This window comes from Mauremys reevesii, linkage group 8, assembly GCF_016161935.1.
Source record: "Mauremys reevesii isolate NIE-2019 linkage group 8, ASM1616193v1, whole genome shotgun sequence".
In the NCBI taxonomy this organism is placed as follows: Eukaryota; Metazoa; Chordata; order Testudines; family Geoemydidae; genus Mauremys; species Mauremys reevesii.
Window position 1 is genome coordinate 103,724,498 of NC_052630.1, and position 23,842 is coordinate 103,748,339.

At 48.2% G+C, this 23,842-nt stretch overlaps 1 protein-coding gene across 1 annotated transcript; it reads left to right on the top strand.

The window, feature by feature from the left end:
• The first annotated feature begins 1,206 nt into the window (after window positions 1-1,206).
• LOC120370435 (fatty-acid amide hydrolase 1-like) lies at window positions 1,207-22,909 on the top strand. Its single transcript, XM_039485142.1, has 15 exons — window positions 1,207-1,399; window positions 4,133-4,246; window positions 5,621-5,764; window positions 6,870-7,003; window positions 7,476-7,682; window positions 9,085-9,125; window positions 10,463-10,587; window positions 11,745-11,870; window positions 13,614-13,711; window positions 14,370-14,469; window positions 15,832-15,872; window positions 17,305-17,344; window positions 20,499-20,607; window positions 21,920-22,065; window positions 22,655-22,909. The coding sequence occupies exons 1-15, from the start codon at window positions 1,226-1,228 to the stop codon at window positions 22,781-22,783; spliced, it is 1,728 nt and encodes a 575-aa protein (XP_039341076.1). The 5' UTR covers window positions 1,207-1,225; the 3' UTR covers window positions 22,784-22,909.
• The last annotated feature ends 933 nt before the right edge of the window (window positions 22,910-23,842 follow it).

The following is a 23,842-nucleotide window of genomic DNA, read 5'->3' on the forward strand; positions in this document are numbered from 1 at the left end:
ATACAAATAAAACTGTAGCTTCTGTGTTCACAGCTATGTAAATTGCCAGCAACTTAATAGGGTTTGGTTGGTTTTCACAGGGAGGAACCTCGCTGCTAGTGCAGACTGGGACGTCTCTTCCACAGAAACACTGTCCCACAGCAGGTCTAAGCACTTAGACCTGATTCTCAGTGATTTCAGCTGCAGTGGTCACTTAACAGAACAAAAGACTCTCTATGGAGCCTAATCAGCTCTGTCTTTAAACAGTGGAGAGGGACAGGTCCCCACCCTCTTTTGATGCCCTCAATCAGCACAGGCTAAGTACAGTTCTACTGCCCTTTACTCATACAATAAGAACAACATTTCATGCCCCCCCCCCACACACACACATTCAAGTGATTTGTAACCCAATCCCAGCCAAAATCTATCACTTGGGCAACACAGCTCTGTTTGCTGGATATCTAGGTAGATTAGGTGTGACTGTAAATACAATCTGGTCCTGAAGCCCTGCCCCCCAGCTCATCACCAGCTGTCAGGGAGAGCTCATGTAGACTTTGCTGACAAATCATCATTTGAAATGATTAGGTTGGCCAGCATCACCGAAATGAATGCACTGACATTGTCATAAAAACAACGGCTGTATAAGGAAGCCAGTCTATGTTCAGACTTTTAAAATCTATTACACTTTTTCAGATACCCATATTTCATCCTACACTTTATATGCGTTTAAAGTGTGTATTAATGTTTCAATTCAAATTTCCAGACAATCATTACATTGGCAACACTGCACATAACTTGTTCGCAAACCTGGGGGTGTTGGGGAAATTCAGGGGTGGGTGTGTAGGGAAATCCCTGCCTCTTCCCAATTTAAGATCATTGGGGGGGGGGGAAGCCAATTGTGGGATTCCCTGGAAAATCCGGGCGCTTGGTGCAACCTGTGCTTGTCAGCAGCGTTTTGCTCAGCTCCGGAGAGGCCGGGGGTGGCTGTCAGAGGAAACACCCCCTCCCTCCCTCCCTCGGGGGCTGCATTGCACAAGGACACACACACACACACGCGCGCGCGCGCGCGCGCTGATTTCCTGCACACCCCGAAGTGACACGCGCATGCGTCTGTCTTCCAGGCTAATCTGTTGCACCCTGGCTCACTCCAGCCCGGGTTTTGCAGCCGGGGCGTTCACACGCGGGGCGGGGCTGGGCTGGGCTTTGCCTGCCGCGGCGGAGCGTGCGGTTGTCCCCGGGAGCCGCGATGGGAGCCGGCGCCTCGGCCATCTCCGCCCTGCTCTGCGGCGCGGCCGCGGCCGCCCTGCTGCTGCGCTGGCGCGGGAGGCGCGGGCTCCGCCGGGCGGTGGCCGAGGCTGGCCGGCGGCGGCAGCTGGCGCTGGGGCGGATGGAAGAGGCCGCCGGGCGGTTTCGGGAGCAGGTGGGTGGCCCGATGCTCCTGCTCCGGGCTGAGTTCCAAGCCAGACTCCGCCGGGCCGGACCCCCGGGCTGCAGGCACCTGCCCCAGCCGGGCTGGAGACGCCCCGGTGCCTGGTGCGAGCTGGCTGTGGCCGGGGACATCGAAGCGCTTAGCTGCCAGCGGGCGACAGGGCAGGGATGGGTGGTAGCGACTGTCCGAGAGAGAGACACCCCCCCCCCCCCGGGCCCTGTCGCAAGGCAATAGGGCAAATGCAGGGACCCTCTGAGCCGCCCGTGAGAATCGTCAGAAGTCCCAGGGCTGGGCGTGCGGGAGGGGGGCGCCCGCCGGGGCTCGGCGCTGCTCAAGCGAAGCCCCAAGTCCTGGCAGGTGCCTCCCACAGGGCTGCAGTTCGGAGCTCCCCCCCGCCCCGGTCTGGTAGGTGGAGAGCTGCGGGGGCGCTTTAAATGTAGAAGAGCGGCAGGTGGCTGGCAGCTGTGGGTTGCCCACCCCTGTAACAGGGTTTAGTGGAAATCATCCCAAGCCCCTATGGAACCTGTTCAGTCGAGAGCTCAAGGGCAGGGGAGCGAACTCTCTGCTGAGTTCTAGGGGACTTTTCCAGGTGTGTGTGTGTGTTATGGGCAATGCACTGAGTGACTCGAACATTAACTGCCAACTCTCCGGCTTTCCAGCATTTTGTTCCTAATGTGCTTCTGCTAGGCCGAAGTACAACTGGCTTGGGGGAGGGGAGCTGTGGCCAATGTGTGTTTCAATTCCCCCTGCACCAGCACGACCCGAAGCAAGGAAGGGCAGGCCAAATCACCTCGTGATCACTTTTCAGGCTTAATGCCCAGGAATTTGGCTCCTCCGTCCAGTCCCCGTTTGTTTGCCTACGCTGGCTGCCATTTAATCACACGGCAGATCAGTGAGTTTGATTGGTGAGCAACCCACAGGCACGAAGTAAAATCTGTTGCATCACGATAGCATTATAAAACCGGAGAGAGCAGATTTCTTCAGGTTCTTTTAAATGCCTGAAGTCTCAAAGGTTGCATCCCAATTGCAGCCGTATCTTGCATCACCTCTGCCCACTTTAACTCTGTGATGTGAAAGCACCAGTGCCAGAGTCTCACTAGTATATTTCACAGGATGAATAGATTCAAAAATAAAGGCAAGTAGTTCAGCAGGTGTATAGGCCCCTGCTGTTTAGGAAGGCAGTGTAGTTTACTAGATAGAGCTATGGGCTGGAAATCAGGAGAGACAGCCTGCTGGAGGACCTTGGACGAGTTGCTTTGCCTGTGTGCCTCAGTTTCCCTGTCTGTAAAATAGGGATAAAGATTCTACCCTCCTTTGTAAAGCTCTCTGAGATCTACTGATGAAGAGTGCTGTGTAAGAGTTAAGTCTTCTTATTACCTGGATAATAGTCGGGATGCAGCATTTATTTAGAGAAATGAGATTTGGATCGATTCAGATTTCCGTGCTAGTGATATGTGGCAATGGAGAATAGGGGGTTTCATTGCACATGGGCCCCAAATGCAGTTCTGTTGTGTTCAGCTCTGGGTGGGGGGGAGGGGGTGTTGCTTCAAACCCAGCTCTCATTTTGAGGTGAACAAGGTTCTACTGTGTAACTTGTGCCACCGGGGAATCTCTGAATCTAGAGAAGGTAAGCCTGGATGAGTTCCAGAGATACCTAGTACCCTACTCCCATAACCACTCTTGTGTATGTTTGTCAACTAACCTACAGGCATCAGTGTTTGAGCCAAATGCTCAGTCCTGCAGGCTCCTGAGTACTGTACTCTGGCCCTGATCCAGCCTTGCACTCAGGCATGTGACTAAACCTAGTGGCTTCAGCTGAGACTACTGAACTTTGAGGTTGCAAGTACATGTTTGAAGTGCGTGGCTGGGTCAGGGTCAGAGGCGCTCAGCTGCCGGCAGGACTGAGCCCTGAGTTTGTTTCTGGAGGAGGCTGGGAAGTTAAAGGAGGGGCTGGAGAAAGCGGGAAGGTCTGGACTAAAATAAAAGCAGGTCTGTTGAGATGAAAGGGCCTAAGGCACTTCTGTTTTTATTTGCTTTTTTCCATCATGCCTGAGAGTTTCTCATAGTCTTTGAGAGAGGCCTGGGGGCCGTTTAGCTCTCTGACCTCGCCAGAGCTACTCCAGAAGTGACCTTTGAGTCAGCTGTGTAAAAGCAGAAAAGTAACTTGTTCTGCTCAATCGAAGGAGCATGGCCCCAATCCTGCTGTTTGACCTTTACACCGCACGGCGTCCCCCGACACCAAATGGCAGAACTGGGGTCTCTCTCAGTGTCAAGATTCACTGCTTGGCCCTTTTTTGCTGTAGCAAGACTTAAAAAAAAATGTTTTTAGAATTATTATTTTTTTAAGACAGGGTAGAAAATGATGCTGGTTTTGCCCCTTCCATCATCCAAAAAACAGAAGAAATGACTTTGTTCAAACTTTTTTAAAGTCCTTTAGGCAGACAGCAAGCATGGGGAAAGTCAACCCAGAGGCGGCTGGTTTTGAAAAGTTATGAGCGTATGACAACCAGAGAGTCATCGCTGTTCTGCAGCCTTAACTATGCACCTTTAAGGATCCGGGGGTGTTTTATTTAACACAGGTTACACACAGGGTTTGCAGCACCTGCTGCCAAAATAGATCCGTCTCCGGGGCAGATTGCAGCCGCTGTCTGAGAGCACAGCAACGTTCCCCAGCACTTCACAAGTATAGACATGTACTGATTCCATGTTTAATTCCTCCCTCAGAATCCTGATGTAGATGCAGACGCCATCCTGTCTCTCTCCTTGGTGGAGCTCTCTGAGAAACTCCGGGACGGTTCTCTTTCCCCAGACTGGGTCTTCTATACCTACATGGACAAGGTGAGGAATGCACGTGACGTATTTCCAAGGCTTGTTGCTAATCAAACTAGGTGCGATTTTGTGCTTGGAGGTCTGAAAAGAGAGCATTGCTCAGTGCAAACAGAATATGTGGTTAAGGCTGAATGCTCCAGCCTTTCCAAACAATTCACTGCGAAACAAGGGATGCTCAGAATTCGAGATGACTACAAAGAAAAGCTATTATTGGGATAGTGTCTGAGCTCAATCTGAGTCCCAAAAGAGCTTATGAAGCAAGCTAACATTCTGAAAGTGTGTATCCTTAACCACGTCATGACCTGACTCATGAAAAAGCCGGATTAGCTAACAAAGTCCTGCACTGATCCAAACTAGGGGAACAGCTGTGGCGTATTCTGCAACTCTGGCTAAGGGAAATAATGAACAGTAAAGCCCCAGTTGTGCAAAGGGACTTCTATCGGTTGATGCTTGTTTGGCAGTGAAATCAACGAGGTCCCACGCTGTCATGTCATCTGCCTACATGGATTTTGGGCATGGTGGTTTCTGCCTTCCAAAAATCAGTACATCCATTTGACCAACTTATTTTTATGGGCAAATAAAGCATCAAGCTTTTCATTGTCCTCCATCACCATGTTAAGATTTCGGCACAGGGTTTTTTATTAAAATTCATGGGCAGGACATGGACAGTAAACAGTGAATCACAGAAGCCAAGCCCTGCTGGCCGGTGGGGGGCTGACAGCCGGAGCCAGAAGTCACTGAGGTCTGCTAAAATCACGGAATCCATGACAAAATCACATCCTTAATCATGGCTAGTAAACTTAGACATGTATTTAGAATTGATTTTATTTAAAAAAAAAAAAGTTAATGACCAACACATTATTTTTAAAATATAATCACAGAAACTTCTCCAAATAAATTGCAACACTGTTCTGTACTGGATCCTCAGTTGGGGTCATTGAGGGTAACCCCTCTGGAGTACGTCGGTGTTAAAGGCTGGTCTGCACTAGAAAACTAGAGTGACCCAGCGACATGGCTCAGGGGCGTGAAAAATCAACACCCTGGAGGGACTTAGTTAAGCTGACCTAAGTCCCCATGTAGACAGTGCTAGGTTGACAGAAGAATTCTGACATCAACCTAGCTACCACCTCTTGCGGAGGTGGGTTAATGAATTGACAGGAGAACCCCGTCTAATTGTAAACCAGCCAGGCCATCTGAGGTTGTGTCTCGGTGTCTTTCGCACACACCCAGAAATAATTGTCCTCAGATAAAGCTGCCTGAGTGGGGAAAAGACTGGACAGAGCTACTTTCTGCTCTGATGTAGGCAGGTTCAGAACCCGGCCCGGTTGTGGGGTTCTCTCTGGAATGACTGTCTCCCTCACTGGCTTTGTCTGCTTTCCAAAGGCCCTGCGAGTGACCAAGGAAATCAACTGTGTGACTGATTACCTCCAGGAGTCTGAATCCCAGCTTCAACAAGTGAAAAGACAGAAGAAAAAGGACTTGCTGTATGGGGTCCCAGTCAGTATAAAGGATTCCATTAACTGTAAGGTACAGCACACATCCGCTAATTGCTTGAGAGCTGCAGGAGCATAAGCCTAATGGAATGTTGTGAGCAAAACACTTTCTTACTCGCTTATCTACAGCTGTCGATATCTTCATGATTTGTAATGTCGGTAGCAGCCTCTGGGTCAGGCGTATTCTGTCAATTAATGGCTGGATGGGGTAAGACAGGTGCTCACAAACATTTCCATAATGAAGGCAACCTCTTAATAGAGAAATCATCTCTGGGACACCTCCCTCTCAGTAACAATTGCAACCCAGCCCTGTGAATTGCTTGCACGGGGAAAGCAATATTAGGAACGTATTTAGCTGCGAGTAGGCTTGGCAGAATTCATTTATTAAATAATTTTGATGGATAATATCAGTGTTTGATTTTTTTAAAGCATTTTTATTTTTTTTTATCAAATACAGTTTTCACAGTTGCAGGAAATTATGCGGGGGGATCAGACACTGCGGGGGTCAGACAGTCATCAATGATAGCAGCTGTTGAGATTCAGAAAGTTAAAGCTTTTATAACCCTTAAAACACAAATTGTCAAAATCACGTGTCAAAATATACAAAGCAAATATCCTTAAATCAAACGCTTACGTTCTCAAGCAGCGTTGCTTTTATTTGTTTTTGTTTGGTTGTTTTTTTACTTTGCCTATCTGTACATTTCAATTATTGTTGGAAATATTTTTTCCCAGTTTTGTGTGTGCACAGTGAAATCAACATGACTAAAATTTACAAGTTTAAAAGTCGAATCCTTCCAAGTTTAGCTATGAGCAGATGCCAGTATCGCTCCTTGTGGACCTGATACTCTCCTGTTGTTGACTCCTCCTTCCCCTCTTTATTTTTGTTTGGGGGCTTCAATCAGGTGTCATTCTGCATGGCCATGGGTCTCCCCAAGCCAGTTTGAAATGTTCTTCTCAAGTGTGTGTGTGTGTGTGTTTGTGTGTGTGTGTACACATGAATACGCACAGTTATGCATGCAGATACACACACACCTTCATAAAGTAAACTGTGCCAAACACTGTTGCTTAATCATTAGAAAATTGCGATCCTCCATATGGAAGCTTGAATCTACCCTCTCTTTTCCTTTAATCTTTTTCAGGGCCACGATTCCACCCTGGGGCTTGTGAAACGTCTCAATCAGCCTGCTGCTGAGGACTCCGTGGTGGTGCAGGTGTTAAAGAGACGGGGGGCGCTTCCATTTGTGAAGACCAACGTTCCCCAGTCCCTGTTAAGGTAACTGGAATCCTTTTATTGGATCTGACCCATTTTTGTTGCCATAGCATGTATATACGTCATTAGAGTGGGTTGAAATTTCAATGAAAAAAACGTTGACAGCATTTCTAATTTGAATGAAAAATGGGGGGGCACAAAATCTAATGATTCCCTCCCTCAATTTCCCCCTATGTTTTCAGCCAGTTTTAGAGCTGTTCAAAATAGAATTAATTTAAATTTCTATAAAGAAGGAGACTTTTAAAAAAATTAATATTATTTCCCCTCTTCCCCCCCGTTGTTCCTCCACTTCCCATCTATAAACGTAACTGGAAAAGATCACTGTAACAAATGACTCCATATTACACTATAATGGCCTGACGCAAAGCCCACTGAAGTCGATGGAAAGACGGCCATTGACTTCAGTGGACGTTGGATCAGGTTTTAAGCGAGCCCCATGTGTACCTGATGTCCTTTCTCTTCCGATCCCTTTTAGCTACGACTGCAGTAATTTAATCTTTGGCCAGACAGTGAACCCTCTGGACCACAGCAAAACGCCTGGCGGCTCCTCCGGAGGAGAAGGGGCGCTGATTAGCAGCGGCGGATCCATCCTGGGCATTGGGACGGATATAGGAGGAAGCCTCCGTATTCCAGCAGCCTTCTGTGGGATTTGTTCGCTCAAAGCCACTGGGGGCAGACTGAGGTACTGTGTATCACTGGGTCTTGCTGTCTCGTAGTAACTCATGCTTCAGTGAAAACCGTTCCGGGGTGGAAATCCTGACCCACTGACGTCAGTGGGTGTTTTGCCATTGACTTCAGTGGGACCGGGATGTTGCCCGTGTGTCTGAAGTATATGACACTGTAACAATTTCACTATGCCAGCATGTTGGGTGAGCACCTCTTCAGCCATGTGCAGTGCAAATATGAGAAAAGATTTAGAAACCTGACCTACACAGAAAGGTTAAAAAAACGGGACATGTTTAATCTTGAGACGAGATGACTGTACGGGGGACACAATAACATCTTCAAATACGTTAAGGGCTGTTATAACGAGGATGGTGATCAATTGTTCTCCATGCCCACTGAAGGCAGGACAAGAAGTAACAGGCTTCATCTGCAGCAAGGAAGCTTTATTAGGAAAAACTTTCGAATTACAAGGGCAATTAAGCTCCGGAACAGGCTACCAAGGGAGGTGGTGGAATCCTCATCAGTGGCGGTTTTTAAGAGCAGGTTGGACAAACACCTGTCAGGGTTGGGCTATGTTTACTTAGTCCTGCCTTGGTGCAGTGGGTGGGCTGGATGGTCTCTCGAGGTCCCTTCCAGCCCTTCATGTCTATGATTCTGTGTTGGCATTTGACATACAAGTTTTTCACACCTCGGCAAACTCCTCCTTTCATCGCAAAAGCAAAACCCATGAGAAGCACTTTTACAGTGCAGTTCCTCCCCTGCTACGTGTAGCCCTCCCGTAAAGAGAGAGGGGCTAGGATTCCCAAGGCACTGAAGGGCATTAGGTGCTCAACTCTCATTTCAGTGGGAGATGGTTACCTAATTAACACTACCTAACTCTTTCATCAGTAGATTTCCAAGCACTTTACTGAAGCTCAGTATCATTATCCCCGTTTTACAGATGGGGGAAACTGAGGCACAGAGAGGGGGCACGACTTGCCCCGGGTCGCCCAGCAGACCAGTGGCAGTGCAGGAACTAGAACCCAGGTTTTCTGTGTCCGGGTCTGTGCACATGCAAATTCTCCTTTGAGCAGAGACTTAACTCTGCGAAACTTCAGCCCAAAGTGTGAATGCTTTGGAAGGACGTGACAGTGGTCGTGGGCAAATGGAATCCTCCATAAGCTTGGCTCCAGCATTCACGACCAAGTGAAAGCGGGGTGAAAGCAAGCAAGCAAGCAGATCCTTCCAGAATAGACCTGATTCCTTTTATCAGGAACTCCTTGTTGTTTTCAAGTGCTGTTGGGGTCCAGCTCATATCAAGGAACAGCAATTCACAGGAAGGTGGTTGAGAATCTCTGCTGGTTCTCCACGTTACTTAATATCGCCCATGATCTTAAAACAAATTTTCTCTGTTGTCTGTCTTTATATTCTCCCCACAGCAAGAAAGGAATGGTCTCCAGTATTCCGGGGCAGAAATCAGGTAGGATTTTATCTTTTGATTATTGGGGAATCTTTCTTTCTTGGGTTTTGGCTCCTCTTAAACGAGATCCACATGGTTGGAGAGCTGCAAAGCGATGTAGTGTCCCTTTAGGGGCTCAAGAGAAGAACCTAGCCAGAGTGAGAACCCCACCCTGAGATGTTCTCTGGAGATGAGCTGGGTTGTATTCCGGTGAAGCGGTTGGGTTTGCTAGACACATGAACTTGGTGGCCTGCCCGTTAACGCAGCCAGAGGCACATAATCCACTGCTCTTGCATGGGAGGTGAGGTGTGGAAGGTAACAGAAAACAATAGACCCTGGGATGGGATGGTTATGGGGGATGGATAAATGCCTGGACAGAGAGTCTTCATGCAGGACAAGTGGCTGGTGAAGATGTACCTCTGCTTGGACTCTTCTCTATTGTATTCTGCACTTCGGTGCTGAAGGGAGCACGTGGCCCATGATTCTGGATAAAGGGCGCTTGGCTGTTCTTTTTTCATGGCTTGTTCTGGTAAAGGCCAAATGAAAACCCTGAGTTTTCAGCCACAGCCTGGTCTACCTGGTGCCTGTCCTTACAGAAGGACAGATCCCGATTCCTAATCTATTCACAAGGGCCAGCCATAAAAACATCTGAAGGTTTCCAGAGATTGCTGGTGCTCCCGTTTCCCAATCCCTTAGCTGTCTTATTGAGCACCAGTTCACGTGTCCTGTTCCAGGTCTAAGCTGTGGAGTGATGCCGCGCTCACTGGCGTGCGGAGGCCTAGCAATAGATTTGGTGGCAGGCCGGAGCTTGGACCAACTGTGTCTGGAATTCTTCAGAGTTCCCTGCCTCTTTGCCAGCGCAGGCCGGCTCCACTTGTGACAGAGCTCTGGGGGTTCTTGTTAAGCCTTAAAAGAAACCCAACAACAAAACTCAACACAGTGTGGCAATTTTCTGGATTAGAAATGAAATAAGTATCAGAGATACCTGGACTCCTTCTACATTTATACGGTGAATGAGAACATTCAGAGTTGTTATAGTAAGAACTGAGGGAGTGGGAAAGAGTTCTGGCAGGGATATCAACCCTCATGCTTCAGGGCATAAGTCAACCTCCGATTGTTGGGGTCAGGAGGAAACATTCCCTGGGGACAGATTATCCCATCTTTGCCTGCTGCAGGATTTCTAGCACATTCCTCAGATGCAGCTGGTACTGGCCACTGTCGGAGGCAGGATTCTGGAGTAGGAGGACCCCAATCTAATTCTGTATGGCAATTGCTATGTAAGCTATGCCCCCTGAAGATGCCCACGAGGTCCATATGTTTGACTGCATGAACGTTCTCTCTGGTTGTTTTTGTTCCAGCTGTAGTAGGGGTGGGGCCAATGGCGAGGGACGTGGACAGCTTGGTTCTGTGCATGAGGGCACTCCTGTGTGAAGACATGTTCCACTTGGACACCACTGTGCCGCCAGTGCCCTTCAATGAGGAGGTAAAGAACCAGACAGGTCTCTGAAGGAGGAGAAATGTTCCAAGACCATCCCACTGATGAGCAGCTCCTTATCCTTTACCTTTGAAAATAGAGCAATAACAGTCACTTGAATTCTGCTGGGGATCTCAAAGCACTTTTCACAAATTAAGTCTCCCCAACTCCCTTCCCTCCTGTGAGGTTAATATAATATAATCTCCATTTTACCAGTGGGGAAACCGAGGCACACAGCAGGGGAGTGATTTGCTTGAGGTATGTAGTGCAATCAATGGCCAAGTCGGAAGAGACCCGGGTTCTCCAAGTCTCTGGCTTTACCTGCAAGGCCATGCTTTATATGAACTTTAACTCATATCTGAACGTGCATGAACTATGTCCGTCTTTGCATAAGCCTTTGGTGCTGAGACCTCGCCGGGGCCAAGCTCTTCTTGGCCCGGGTGAGGTCTCAGCTGGAGAACTGCATCCAGTTCTGGATGCCACTCGTTAGGAAGGACATGAATTCATTGAAGAGAGCCCAGAGGAAATCAACAAAAATGATCAAAGGTTTAGAAAACCTGACCTGTGAGGAAAGGTTTAAAAAAACTGGGCCTGTTTAATCTTGGGAACGGAAGATTGAGGGGGGACCTGGTAACAGTTTTCAAATATGTCAAGGGCTGTTATAAAGAGGACGGTGATCAATTGTTCTCCATGTCTCCTGAAGGTTGGTCAAGAAGCAATGGGCTTAATTTGCAGCAAAGGCGATATAGTTTAGATATTAAAGTAAACTTTCTAACTCTCAGGATAGTGAAGCCCTGGAATAAGTTTCCAAGGGAGGTTGTGGAATCCCCATCATTGTGGGTTTTTAAGAACCGGTTGGACAAACGCTTGTCACGGATGATCAAGGTTTACTTGGTCCCACCCCGGTGCAGGGAGCTGGATTTGCTGACATCTCTAGGTCCCTTGCAGCCCTACGTTGCTGTGATCTGTACCCATCGGTATACGGGCAGAGGGAGGATGTGAAAGTTGGCACAAGGGGACCTGCAAATCTTGCCCAGTGGGATTGATTTAATTGGTGTATGTTCCTGGCTTGACAGCCTCAAATGCGACTGTCGTTCTTGGCAGAAGCTTCACTTTCATTTCTACTACCACCACCACCAACCTTCCCTTAAAACCCTTTCTTCCAGGTGTTCTCCAGCTCACGGCCCCTCCGCGTGGGATATTATGACACTGATTCTTTTACAATGCCAGGTCCTTCCATGAGACGGGCGGTTTTGGAGACCAAGCAGCTTCTGGAGAATGCAGGCCATACGGTACTGAAAACAATAATACACTTGTGTGTATTGCAGTAGCATTTCTGAGCCCTAGTTGGGAACCAATGTTCCCTCTCAGTTTTTTTGCATCCGTGTGCGGAATGAATTTTGTTATGTGCACCAATATGGAGGGGATGTGTGGCGGGGGTGGGGCCAAGGAGTTCAGAGTGCAGGAGGGGGCTCAGGGCTGGGGGAGAGGGTTGGTGTGTGGGGAGGGGGCAGGGCTCTGGCTGGGGCAGGCTCTGGGGTGGGGCGGGGGCGGGGTTTGGGGTGTGGGAGGGGGCTCAGGGTTGGTGTGTGTGTGGTGGGGTGCAGGCTCTGGGGTGGGGCCGGGGATGGGTTTGGAGTGCAGGAGGGGGCTCAGGGTTGGTGTGTGGGGGAGGGGGGCAGGCTCTGGGATGGGGCCAGGGATGGGTTTGGGGTCTGGGAGGGGGCTCAGGGTTGGTGTGTGGGGGAGGGGGGCAGGCTCTGGGATGGGGCCGGGGATGGGTTTGGGGTGTGGGCGGGGGCTCAGGGCTGGGGGAGAGGCTTGGGGATGAGAGGGAGTGAGGGCTCTGGGGTGGGGCTGGGAGCTTTGGCGTGCAGGCTGCCCCGGGGTTGTGGCAGGAAGAGAGGACTCCTGCCAGCCCTCTCCGGGGTCAGGGCCGGGGGAGAGGTGCCTCTCCCCAGCCGCAGTCCAGGCCCCTGTGGCTACGCACCTGCGCGGCCCTTGATAGCCTGCTGCACGGCCGCGCAGCTTAGAGGGAACTTAGACCAGGACCCCATTGTGCTAGGTGCTGTACAAACAGAACTAAAAGACCGGCCCTGCCTAACTGTTGTCCGTGTACATATCAGCCTTCCCCATTTCTTTCATGCCTCAGTCAGCGTCCCACCCAAAGAGCACGGATCAGGGCTTCCCTGCACAAAGCCTGCTCTAAACACTTCAGATCAAGCCCCCAGTGAAGCCCTGGGAATTTTGCCATTGACTCAAATGGAGTCAGGACTTCACCCTTGGGCTCCAGTATATAGCTATCCCTAAAGCAGCCTCCATGACATTAGCATGCGCTTACTGCGAGAAATAAATTGTCATTTGTCTGGTAATTTGTGCCTCTTGGGGTTTTTATTTTTTTTAATTGAGAAATGCAACATTTCAGTAACTTGTTTAATTTTCTCCAGTCCCTTGTGAAAGGGTCCTATTGAATGTAATAGAAAATAACATTAAAACCACCCTATTAAATTCTGTAGGATTTTAATTTCTTTGGGACCCTATTCAATTCCTGGAGGTCCCCATTGTTTGGGGGATCCCTTTTGAGCACCGCAGACACAATAGTGTAAGAAATCAGGTCTGTTTCTCCAGTTTCCATCATGATTAGGAACAGGGGCTGTATACAGAGTGAGCAGAGCAGTTGCTGGCTGCAGATCTGCTTTTCATTGGGCCAAAATCTGTGTGGGTGTAAGTTAACACAGCTGCTCCATCACTGTGTGCTCAAGTGCTCTAAGCAGACTCAGGGTCACTGCCGCCCAGTGCAGAGGAACTGGCTTCAGGAATAGCGGCTTTCTTTGTCCTTCGGGGGTTTTTGAGATTTGGGGGCTGGAACATCAGCATCAGAAATTCCTTGTGAGCCCTGGTGAACAGGGTGTGAGTGAATTGTGCTAATGTACAGATGCAGGAGCCCTTAACCGTTCCCCCATCCCAGTTCTGTACCACTTGCTGTATTGCATCACTAATGCCTCTCATACCCAACTGTCATTTGTCCCGTTTAGCTGGTGCCGTTCAAACCCTGTCGTATCGAACACCTGATGTTTGCTATTTCTGTAAGAGGATTGTTTGCAGACGGGTGCTCCACCTTTTTGGACCACTTGTAAGTATCATCTCGAGCAACGGTTTGTATGTGCAGCTGCATCTGTATTTCTAGATGCACAGGAATTAAAATGTGCATATGGGTCCATTAAAAATACAAAGGGGAACGAAGGGTAATCTGTGGGTAAGGCCAAGTGACAAAGAGGAGTGAAGGACAAACTATTGGTTAAGGTGCTGGACTGGGACTCCGAAGACCTCGGGTCAATGCTTCGCCACAGACTCTGCATGTGACCTTGGGCACGTCACTTAACCTCTCCATGCCTCAGTTTCCTGTTTGTAAATGAGGGATAATTCTTTCCTGTCTCACAAGGCTAGTGTGAGGATAAAACCAGTAATGATTGTGAAGTGCTCAGATACTGTAGTGATGGGGAAGGAGGCGGGGGAGTAGCTAGATAGAAAAGCAGATCTGCTGGATATTGAGGGTAGCCGACACCCACTGATATCAGTGGTGTTGGCAGCTTAAGAACATAAATTTCAAGTTGAATCTTAGGTTGGCTGATCTGCTCAGGGATGTTAGAATTACAGCTTTCAGGAGAACCCAGTGGAGTATTTCATGGAGTTCAGCATTAACATGCCATGCAGAGGAGTTGATTGTGTGAGTGTTGAATTACAGCTGCAGCCTTAATGCCTAATAAACTGAGTGTATTGTTCTCTTTCAGCAAAGGGGAACTAGAAGATCCCAACATTAAACACTCACTTCTGTTTTGTAAAGCACCAGGCTGGCTGAGAAGTCTCTTGTCCTGGATTTGCAAACCAATAGTAAGGTTCATTTATTGCTAACCTCCTTAGAATGTATCGAACAGCTGGTGACTAAGGTGAGCACTGAGGGCCTGATTCTCAAGTTGCACTCAGACCCCTTTGCGCCGCTCCGCAAGTGTAAAGGGGGCTTAACGTCGGCATAAATGATTTGCCGCTTTATGGCCCCTTTGTGCCGCCAGCGTGGTGTAAGCCAGGACTTGGCCCTGAGAAGTTTAGCAGGGTTTCGGGGAGGAGACATCTGCCCGCCTGTGGGCAAGGTGAACCTCCTGCACGTGCCTCTTTCTAGCTGCAAAAACTATCGTACCTAGAATGGTTCAGTGGTTTGAGTGCTAGCCTAAGACTTAGGGGTTCAGTTCCCTGTGTGACCTGGGGGAAGTTACGGAGCCTCTCTGGGCCTTAGATCCCCAGCTCTACAATAGGGATAAGATCATTCCCTATCCGAGACTAAATACACTAACGATCCTGCAGTCGTGGGGGGCCAGCTAAGTACCTAAGATAGAAACATTTTTGTCTTTAATCAGCCGTTTCCTGTCCACCGCTGTACAAAGGTGTCTCTGTAAGCACGGCTCCCTTTGATTTTTGTACCGTGCCCATCCAAGCGACTCCCACCTGCTTGGGCCACCACTTGCTGTATATATTTATTCAGCTAATTTAAATAGGTGGCTCACAGTAGCCCTCTCATCTTTGTATTGAGATGGTTACTGTTTATCTGTATTCCGGCAGTGTCCACAATAGGCCCGGGCATTTGCCATAGACGGAGGAAGGCCCCATTTCTGCCCCAAAGAGCTGGCCGTCGAAGAAGGCAGGCAGTATACACGGGGAGAGCAATAGCAATGATGGCAGGTTCAGTCTGGAGTTCCTCATGAAAGGAGTTCCAGCTGAGCTGTATCCAGAGCAGAGAGGAGTCCACATCACTACATGTGTGATTTGGCTCAGCTGGCAGTCTCTGGATGGGAACCCCCTTCTCACTCCTTAAGCAGCATGGTCCCATCCAGTTCACACAGCAGCACAGAGGTGCTAAAAGTAGCAGGGTGGCCATGGTGTCTCAGATGGCAGTGGCGGTATCCCCATTTTGAGGTGATCTGTCCAAGGTCACGCAACCAAGAAATGACTTCAGGAGTCCTCACCCCCGGGTCCCCCGCTCCAAGCACTACCTTACACTGTTTCCCGGAGTTGGGAATGGAACCCAGGAGTCCTGACTCCCAGCCCCCTGCTCAAACCACTAGACATGCACGTTTCATTTTTAATTTCCCAAATTTACATTTGTTATAGCCAGAGTCATCTGAGCTGTTAGATGGATCTTTAAACAAACACACACCTGTATTCCATGTCCGTTTTCTTTCCTCCTTTTTTCCCCTCTAGGTGCCTAGATTAGCAAAAGTCCTGGGAAACATGAACGAGAGGTAAATAATTCTGAGTCTGAACAAATACATCAGGGCTTCGCTCTATTTTTCTGTGTTTTTACCATTTTGAGTTTAAAAATTAACCTCATAATATTATGCCTAAGCAAGAAATTGCTCCCTCTGAAGCACCTGCCATTGGCTGCAGTCAGAGGACGGGATATGGCCGTTCTTAGGTTCTAACCTTCCCAGGCAGCTCCTGAATCTCTGCAGCACTGCACACTGGGGCCCTGCCTCTGACACACCCTTCCTGCCCTCACGCCCCTGGCTTTCCCTGCTGGTTCCTAACCCAGGACTTTTAGGGACACTTTCCACTGCTCCAGCCCTTTTACATAATGCAAAGGGACCAGAGCAGAGTGCTCTGAAATGACAGTTCCCTCGGGAAGGAATAAGCCTGACCTCCTCTATAACTAGACTTGGCAGAATTCAAGTCTGATGGGTGAGATCGATGTTTTAAAGAATTTTTTTGTCTCGATTTTAAATGTCATAGTTGCCGAAAATTATGGGGTGGCGGATCAGACAGTAATTATTTAATGAGTAGACATCGAGATGTAAAAAGTTAAAGCTTCAGACACAAATTGTCAACGTCACATGTCAAAATATACAAAGTAAATAGCCTTAAATTAAACTCTTAAGTTCTCAAGCAGCATTTGTCTAGCTTCGCCTATCTGTAAATTTCAGATATCTCCTATGGAAGTATTTTTTTTCCCCCATCGGTTTGTGTGTGTGCAGTGAAATTGTTTACCAGCATTTACTGATTCAAAATCAAATCTTTCAAAGCCTGCGTCTTAACACAGGCCATAGAACTTCCCCGAAATAAATCCTACAGCAGATCGTTTAGAAAACCATCTAAGCTTGATTTAAAAATGATGGAGAATCCACCTTTCAGGTATCACCGAACCATTGTCCGGAATGTGCTAGCTGGCTCTCTGATGGTGCCTCCACATGACCGGCTCTGTCCTGGCATCGCCCAATACTGAAATCCTTTCTTGTAATATAGAATGGGTGAAATTCTGGCCTCACTGAAGTCGATGGCAAAACTCCCATTGACCTGTATTTAACCTCATGTCTTTAGCCAACCTCAGTCATAAGAGCGGCCATACTGGGTCAGACCAAAGGTCCATCCAGCCCAGAGTCCTGTCTGCCGACAGTGGCCAATGCCAGGTGCCCCAGAGGGAGTGAACCTAACAGGTAATGATCAAGTGATCTCTCTCCTGCCATCCATCTCCATCCTCTGACAAACAGAGGCTAGGGACACCACCATTCCTTACCCATCCTGGCTAATAGCCATTGATGGACAGTCAAGTTGTAATCACTCCCCCACTTTCACAGTTGCACACTATGACAGCCGATTGTGGGGTGCAAAAGCCAGTTCTTTTTAATTGTCTCTTGCAATTGAGTTTAATTCTTTCAATTTTCTTTCCGACATCTGTAGGTCGGTGAAAGAACTCTGGAAACTTCATTGTGACATTGAGGTAAAGAACCATCTGGAGTAGTAGGTTCTGCTCTTTAATCCTTCTTTGTCCGGCCTGGTTCAGTGCTCATTGACATCAGCAGAGAGGCTACCAGTTACTTGGGTTGGGCCCTAAACCTTTGGAGGGTAAACCAGGATAGAGTCCAGTATATTTGCTCAGCTAATTTATTTTGGCGGCCCTGAAATATCTCCCTGGAAGCTAGGATTGAATTGGGGGTGTCCTTCCAGGTCGGGTCCACTAAACAAGGAGACATTTTTTCAAAGACAATAAAAAGCTTGGAAGTCTCTAGTGCAGGGGTGGGCAACCTTTCAGAAGTGCTGTGCTGAGTCTTCATTTATTCAGTTATAAGGTTTCGCGTGCCAGTCATACATTTGAATGTTTTTAGAAGGTCTCTTTCTATAAGTCTATAATATAGAACTAAATTATTGTTGTATGTAAAGTAAATAAGGTTTTTAAAATGTTTAAGAAGCTCCATTTGAAATTAAATTAAAATGCAGAGTCCCCCAGACCAGTGGCCAGGACCCAGGCAGTGTGAGTGCCACTGAAAATCAGCTTGGGTGCCCCCTTCGGGCCTACCCCTGCTCTAGTGTGATAGAACCTAGAGGCCCCAACCAAGATCAGGGGCTTGTCTACACTTCAAATACTACGCGAGAAGTTCTCCCACTGGTGTAGGGATTCCACCTCCCTGAGGGGTGGCAGCTAGGTTAACGGGAGAATTCTCCATTGGCCTAGCGCAGTCTACAGTGGGGGTTAGGTTGGTTTAACTGCGTGGCTCAGGGGTGTGGATTTTTCACACCTCTAAAAGATGTAGTTCTACCCACCTAATTTCCTAGTGTAGACCAGGCCTAGGATTCCACTGTGCTCGGTGCTGTCCGCACATGGTAAGAAACCATTCATATCCCAAAGAGCTCACTCTCTAGATAATGAATAAGAGGGGAAACTGAGGCACAGAGCGACATGACTGACTTGGGGTCACCTAGCAGGTTGGTGGTAGAGTTTTTGGAATACTGGATTGAGATCTGGATTCTGTCCTCTCTAGACCACAATGCCTCTGGATAATTCTGTGAGTTTTGCAGTGTATGAAAACAAGGTGTTCCCAGGAGCTCCTCTCCCGTGTTTTCTAATCAGCTCTCGGCTCCATAGCTTTACAGTTGGCAAATACAGAGGATACACTCTGCTCCCTGTGCCTTCTAACTGAGAGTGATGGCACATTAAACAAGGCTTTGGGATCTGCTCCTTTCCCAAGGAGTGTTTTGGCCGACACTTTCAAATCCCGGTGCCTAAAGCTGGGGACCCTAAATGCATATTTAGGCTCCTAAATAGAAGTGGTGTAACTTTCAGAGATCCTGAGCACCTGCAGCTCCTCAAGTGACTTAACTAGGGTTGCAAATTCTCAGCAGCTCTGAAAACCAGGCCACTTTTATTCAGGACCCCAAATAGGCATTTAAGAGCCTAACTTTAGTTTTGGTAACTAAAGATGGTCGGGAATCTTTTTTTGACACAGTGTTGTGGAAGCCAGTAAATAATTAACAAGGTTTTGAAGAGATCTTAATGAATGTTAGTTAGCATGAGTTAGGTTAACTGTGACCCTGGTGACGTGAGGAAGCAAGATAATGTAAGACAGAGTGAATTGTGTGAAAGTTATTACGACCTTGCAATGTGCAGTCTTGCAGTCTTGTTTTTCTAGTGAGATAGCAGAAAAGCTTATGTATAAACAAAATGTATTTGTTGCTTTTTACTGTCTGTATTATTGCTAGAAATTGTCTGTAAAAGGTATAAAGGCTTGCTGTGATTGTTTACCAGTTGAGAGACCTGTCCAGGACCCTGTGTCCTATGGCACTCTCTCCCTCCATGGTAATTACTGGAGAAATAATAAAGAATTTGATTTTGCTGCACCCAAACAAAAAGTGAGAACTGAGTTTTCTTCGACAGTGTTTTCTGGTCAAAACCAGAGAGAGAGAGAGAGAGAGACTCCCTCTGGGTTGTGAAAAATCCAGGTTTACACAGTAGAACCTCAGAGTTACGAACTGACCGGTCAACTGACATACCTCATTTGAAACTGGAAGCACCCAGGCAGCAGCAGAGATGAAAAAAATAAAAGCAAATACAGAACAGTGCTGTGTTAAATGTAAATTACTTTAAAAAAAAGGGAGGGGGAGCTTGAAAAAAGATTTGACAGGGTAAGGAAACTGTTTCTGCGCTTGTTTCATTCAAATTAAGAGGGTTAAAAGCAGCACTTTTCTTCTGCCTAGTGAAGTTTCAAAGCTGTATTAAGTTAATATACAGTTGTAAACTTTTGAAAGAACCACCAGAACGTTTTGTACATAGTTACGAACAACCTCCATTCCTGAGGGGTTCGTAACGCTGAGGTTCTACTGTACCCCGTGATCTTAAGCAGGGACTTGAATTCCTGAGTCGTCCTCATCACCAGGCTATAGAGTCTCTCTGTCTCTTCTGTTGGAGCTGATCCACTTTGTCTAAATTATATCCATTAGCCAGAGAGAGAGAGAGATGCAGAACAAAACCAAATTCTGAATCCTCAAAATGTTTCACAAAACAGAATTCTTGCTTTCCAGCCAGCCTTGTTAAAACACTGTCTTGTGTGATAACAGTCCTAGGTTGCGTTTTATCTTCAGCAAGTCACCAGTGGGAGGAAGGGGATAGGGCAGACAGGGGATCCGAGTTCTAGTCCCAACTCTTCCGTTGGCTTGTTGCATGACCTCGGGCAAGTCATTTGATTGCTGAGTACCTCGGTTTCCCTTGGTATTGGTGCTTACCCACCGTTGGAAAGAACTTTGAGACGGGCGATTGAAAGGTGCCAAATACTGTTAATTATTATGTACAGGCTTTGAGAAAAGACTGGAAAACTGTTTGCTGTTCTAAAATCATAATAGCTGGGAGCCTTGTCAGGAGGAGAGATGTCCTGGCAAACTCCCGCTGCCAAGAACACTTATGGCGAGCCCCAGTGACGATCCTGTTAACCCGGAGCCTGACCCACAGACCATAGAAGCCAATGGGAAGGGTTTTTTTGTTTCATTGACTTCAGCAGGAATTTGGATCTGGCCCCGGGTTTATTATTTTAAGTCTATTCTTGGTAGGATCATTTTTATGATCTTATTGACACTGAATTCCAAGTGTGTTTTTTGCTCCTTAGGAGTACTGCCAAGAATTCATTGCCGAATGGAGGAAGCTGGACCTGGATGTGATGCTGTGTCCGGTTGTGGGCCCTGCTTTTCAGGTTGGATTTCCTGGGAAGCTCTCAGGTAGAGTCAGGCCCATCTTAACTCTTTGGGTTGTTCAAGGAACTCTGACTAGGCAGTTCTTACTCTGCTTAATAGCCCTCGCAGTCCACTGTGAAATGGCTGGAGGTTAGGCTACCTCAGGAGCTCCTGTCCTTCTAGCTTGTCCTAGCTGGGTCCTAGATAGATCCATTTAGCAACAGGGAAAGACCAGGGTGGTCGCAGCCCCTAGGCCCAGAAGCCCCGCATTAGGGTATATCCTAGCACCAGGAGATTTCTTCTCTCTAGAAAGCCCTGCCAATGCTCGGAAGTTGAACCATTGCTGAAAATGGGTTAGTTCTAATGTAGATTAGACCAAACCATCTTCAGTAATGTTTTAGAAAGCATGACTGAGGCTTCGTTCCACGCCGAGAGTGGTTTTGTCCTGTTTACACTGGTAACTCAGCCAGTTTGGTTCAGGAGGCACTTGTTCAAAATTCCTTTCAATGCTGGTCCAGTTTCCGAGCATTAATGCCAGAGGGTTTAATGTAGTCCCACGGCAGTGGGTTTTTTGCAGAATTCTCTGATTTTGATGACACTTGTCCACCTGTAAGTCAGACCACAGCCACAGGACATGTAGCAAAGGATGCCCAATAACGTTTTCAAAAGCACCTACATCCCATTTTCAAAAATAACTTAGACCAAGTCCCATTGAAAGTCAATGAGACCTAGCCACCTAGGTCCACATCCTCAAAGGTATTGGGGTGCCTAACTCCTTTTGAAGTCAGTGGGACTTAGGCACTTAAATACCTTTGAGGATTTGGGCCTAAGTCACTTCTGAAAATGACATGGAGGCTCCTAAGTCGCTTGCACACTTTTGAAAATTTTACCCCTGATGTTTTGTAAATATCCTTCCCAGCACAGCCTGAAGTTTTCGCAATACTGTGGTTCTTACAGAGCGTTGCGTTGTCTGTGTATGGAATAATCTCGGGAGCAGATACCAGGGTGATGGATGTGGGCTAAGCCCCTGAATAGAGAAGGATAGCTGGCAGGCGTTTGAGAAATGTCTGCTGGAAAAGAGGTATTCTTGGATGGAGTGACCTCCAAAAGAGAAGACCGATGTGGAGACCCTGTCAAGCCTTTTATGGTCCAATGTTCCTACCGTGCTCCATGTGAGGAACCAGCAGTGAAATCCTTCTCTAAGCTAACAATGGTAACGCCTCCCTCACAAAGGGAGTCGATCACCAATGAAAAATCTTTGCTCTTGGTTTCATACCTCAAATAAAAGGAGGCTCTTCTGTTAAAACTGGGTACAATTGGTAACCTGAATGCGACACCTCTTTGTTCTCTCTTGCAGTGACAGCGAGTTACACTATTTTGTATAACTACTTGGACTTCCCCGCCGGGGTTGTGCCCGTCACTGCGGTGACGAAGGAGGATGAGGAAGAGCTGAAGACCCACAGAGGACACTATAACGATTGGTGGGACAAGGTCTTTGTAAAGGTCGGTCGCTAACCGTTCTCAGGAGATGGGTGCAGTAGGAAGAGAGCCTGAGAGAGAAGCCCTTGTGTCAGAGGCCTGGTACGAGGCCTGAGCTAAAGTAGTGGGCAAGCTTTGCTGATATAAAGCAAAGTTAGCCAAAGTCAGGCTGTGAGCCAACGACAGGCTCTGCCTGCAAGTTCACAGAATCTGGCAAGAACAGGGCTGATATTGCAGAAATACTCATTCCTAAGAAGTGCTAAGCACAAACCACTCATGCAAACACATCCTGATATCAAGTGGTACCAGAACATCCTGATATCAAGGATGATGTAAAAACATTACCCACGGATAGCGGGAACACACTGACCCCTCTCCTAAAAGATAAGGTCAGGATCACAGTGTAATAAATAGAGATGTTTTGGTCGAATGGCGCAAGATCGTAACAGATCTGGTGGTCATCGGGTGGTTCGCTCGAGGTCTCCTGTGCCGGCTGTCTGTGCAGAGCTGGGGAGAACACCCACACGCAGCCGAACATCTAATCACAACTTGTATCGGCCACGGCGGCTTTCCCTGGACTTCGGGCATCAGCCTGTTTCCCTCTCTCCGTCAGGCTATCCGGGGAGCCGTGGGGCTGCCTGTCGCCGTTCAGTGCGTGGCTCTGCCGTGGCAGGAGGAGCTGTGCCTGCGGTTCATGAAGGAGGTGGAGACGCTGACCCGAAAGAGGCAAAGAAACCTTTGAACGACCGGCAGGATGGAACGCTGCTGGGTACAATGTTCTTCGCCTGTGGCAGCCAGCCATCTGCGTCAAGCAGTGATGTTAATTGCACAACCTTTGTTTCATTAAATAACTTGATGGTGCTTTCCATTCTCCAGCTAATCATTGTATCCTGCCCCTTCCAGGCGGCGGGAGGGGGAGGCGCACCCAGCTGTGGTGGGGCTCGCATCAGCACTGACTTGCCGGTACAATACCTGGCACTGCCATAGTGTCATTCTAGGATCTCTGAGCTCTTTGCAAGCACACAGCTAACTACAGCTATGTCTGTGTCACAGCAGCACATCTGTGCGGAGATGCTTCCTGCGCCAGTGCAGGGTGGTTGTTTTTTTTTCCATTCCTATAGTTGATCCACCTCTCCGAGAGGCAGTAGCAATGGAAGGATTCTTCTGTCAATCTAGCTGCAGCTATACTGGGGGTTAGGTTGGCCTAATCATGGCAACTGGGGGCAAAACTTTACACAGCCCTGAGCGGCGGAGCTGGATGAACCTAATTTTTGAGTGTAGACCAGGCCTAAGGCTCACACCACGCTCCTGGGAAGTATTGTTTCCCCCATAGGCAGAGAAACTGAGGCACGAGGCTGTTTTTAAGTTGGTCCAGGCCTCGTAGAGTCTGTCTTGGCTGCAAAGTTAACTCTTACTCAGACGTTGCCCGTAGCCCGCGTCCCCTTCCACACACACAGCCCTCTCCCCTGAGTTTGGTACTTCACGCCCAGGCTAGCTGGCCTGGCCCAGGTTAGAGCGTGGGTACTGCTTTCACTCGGGCTGGTAACCCACCCACTTTGTAGTGAGGGTGCAGATTACATCACGCCAGTGCTGTCGCACAATGCCCCTGCGTGCCCAGGCGAGTTCTCCCACAATTCACCGGGAAGGAATCGGAGAGCAGCTCAGCTGAGTGCAGCAGAAAAGCCTGGGATGTGCTACCTGCAGTCCCAGCGACACACACTGGGAGGGCGGCACCGGTGAGGACACAGTAACGTGAGTATGGCTTGGCAGCGTGGCCCTCGCCCCTGGGCTAGGCTGACCT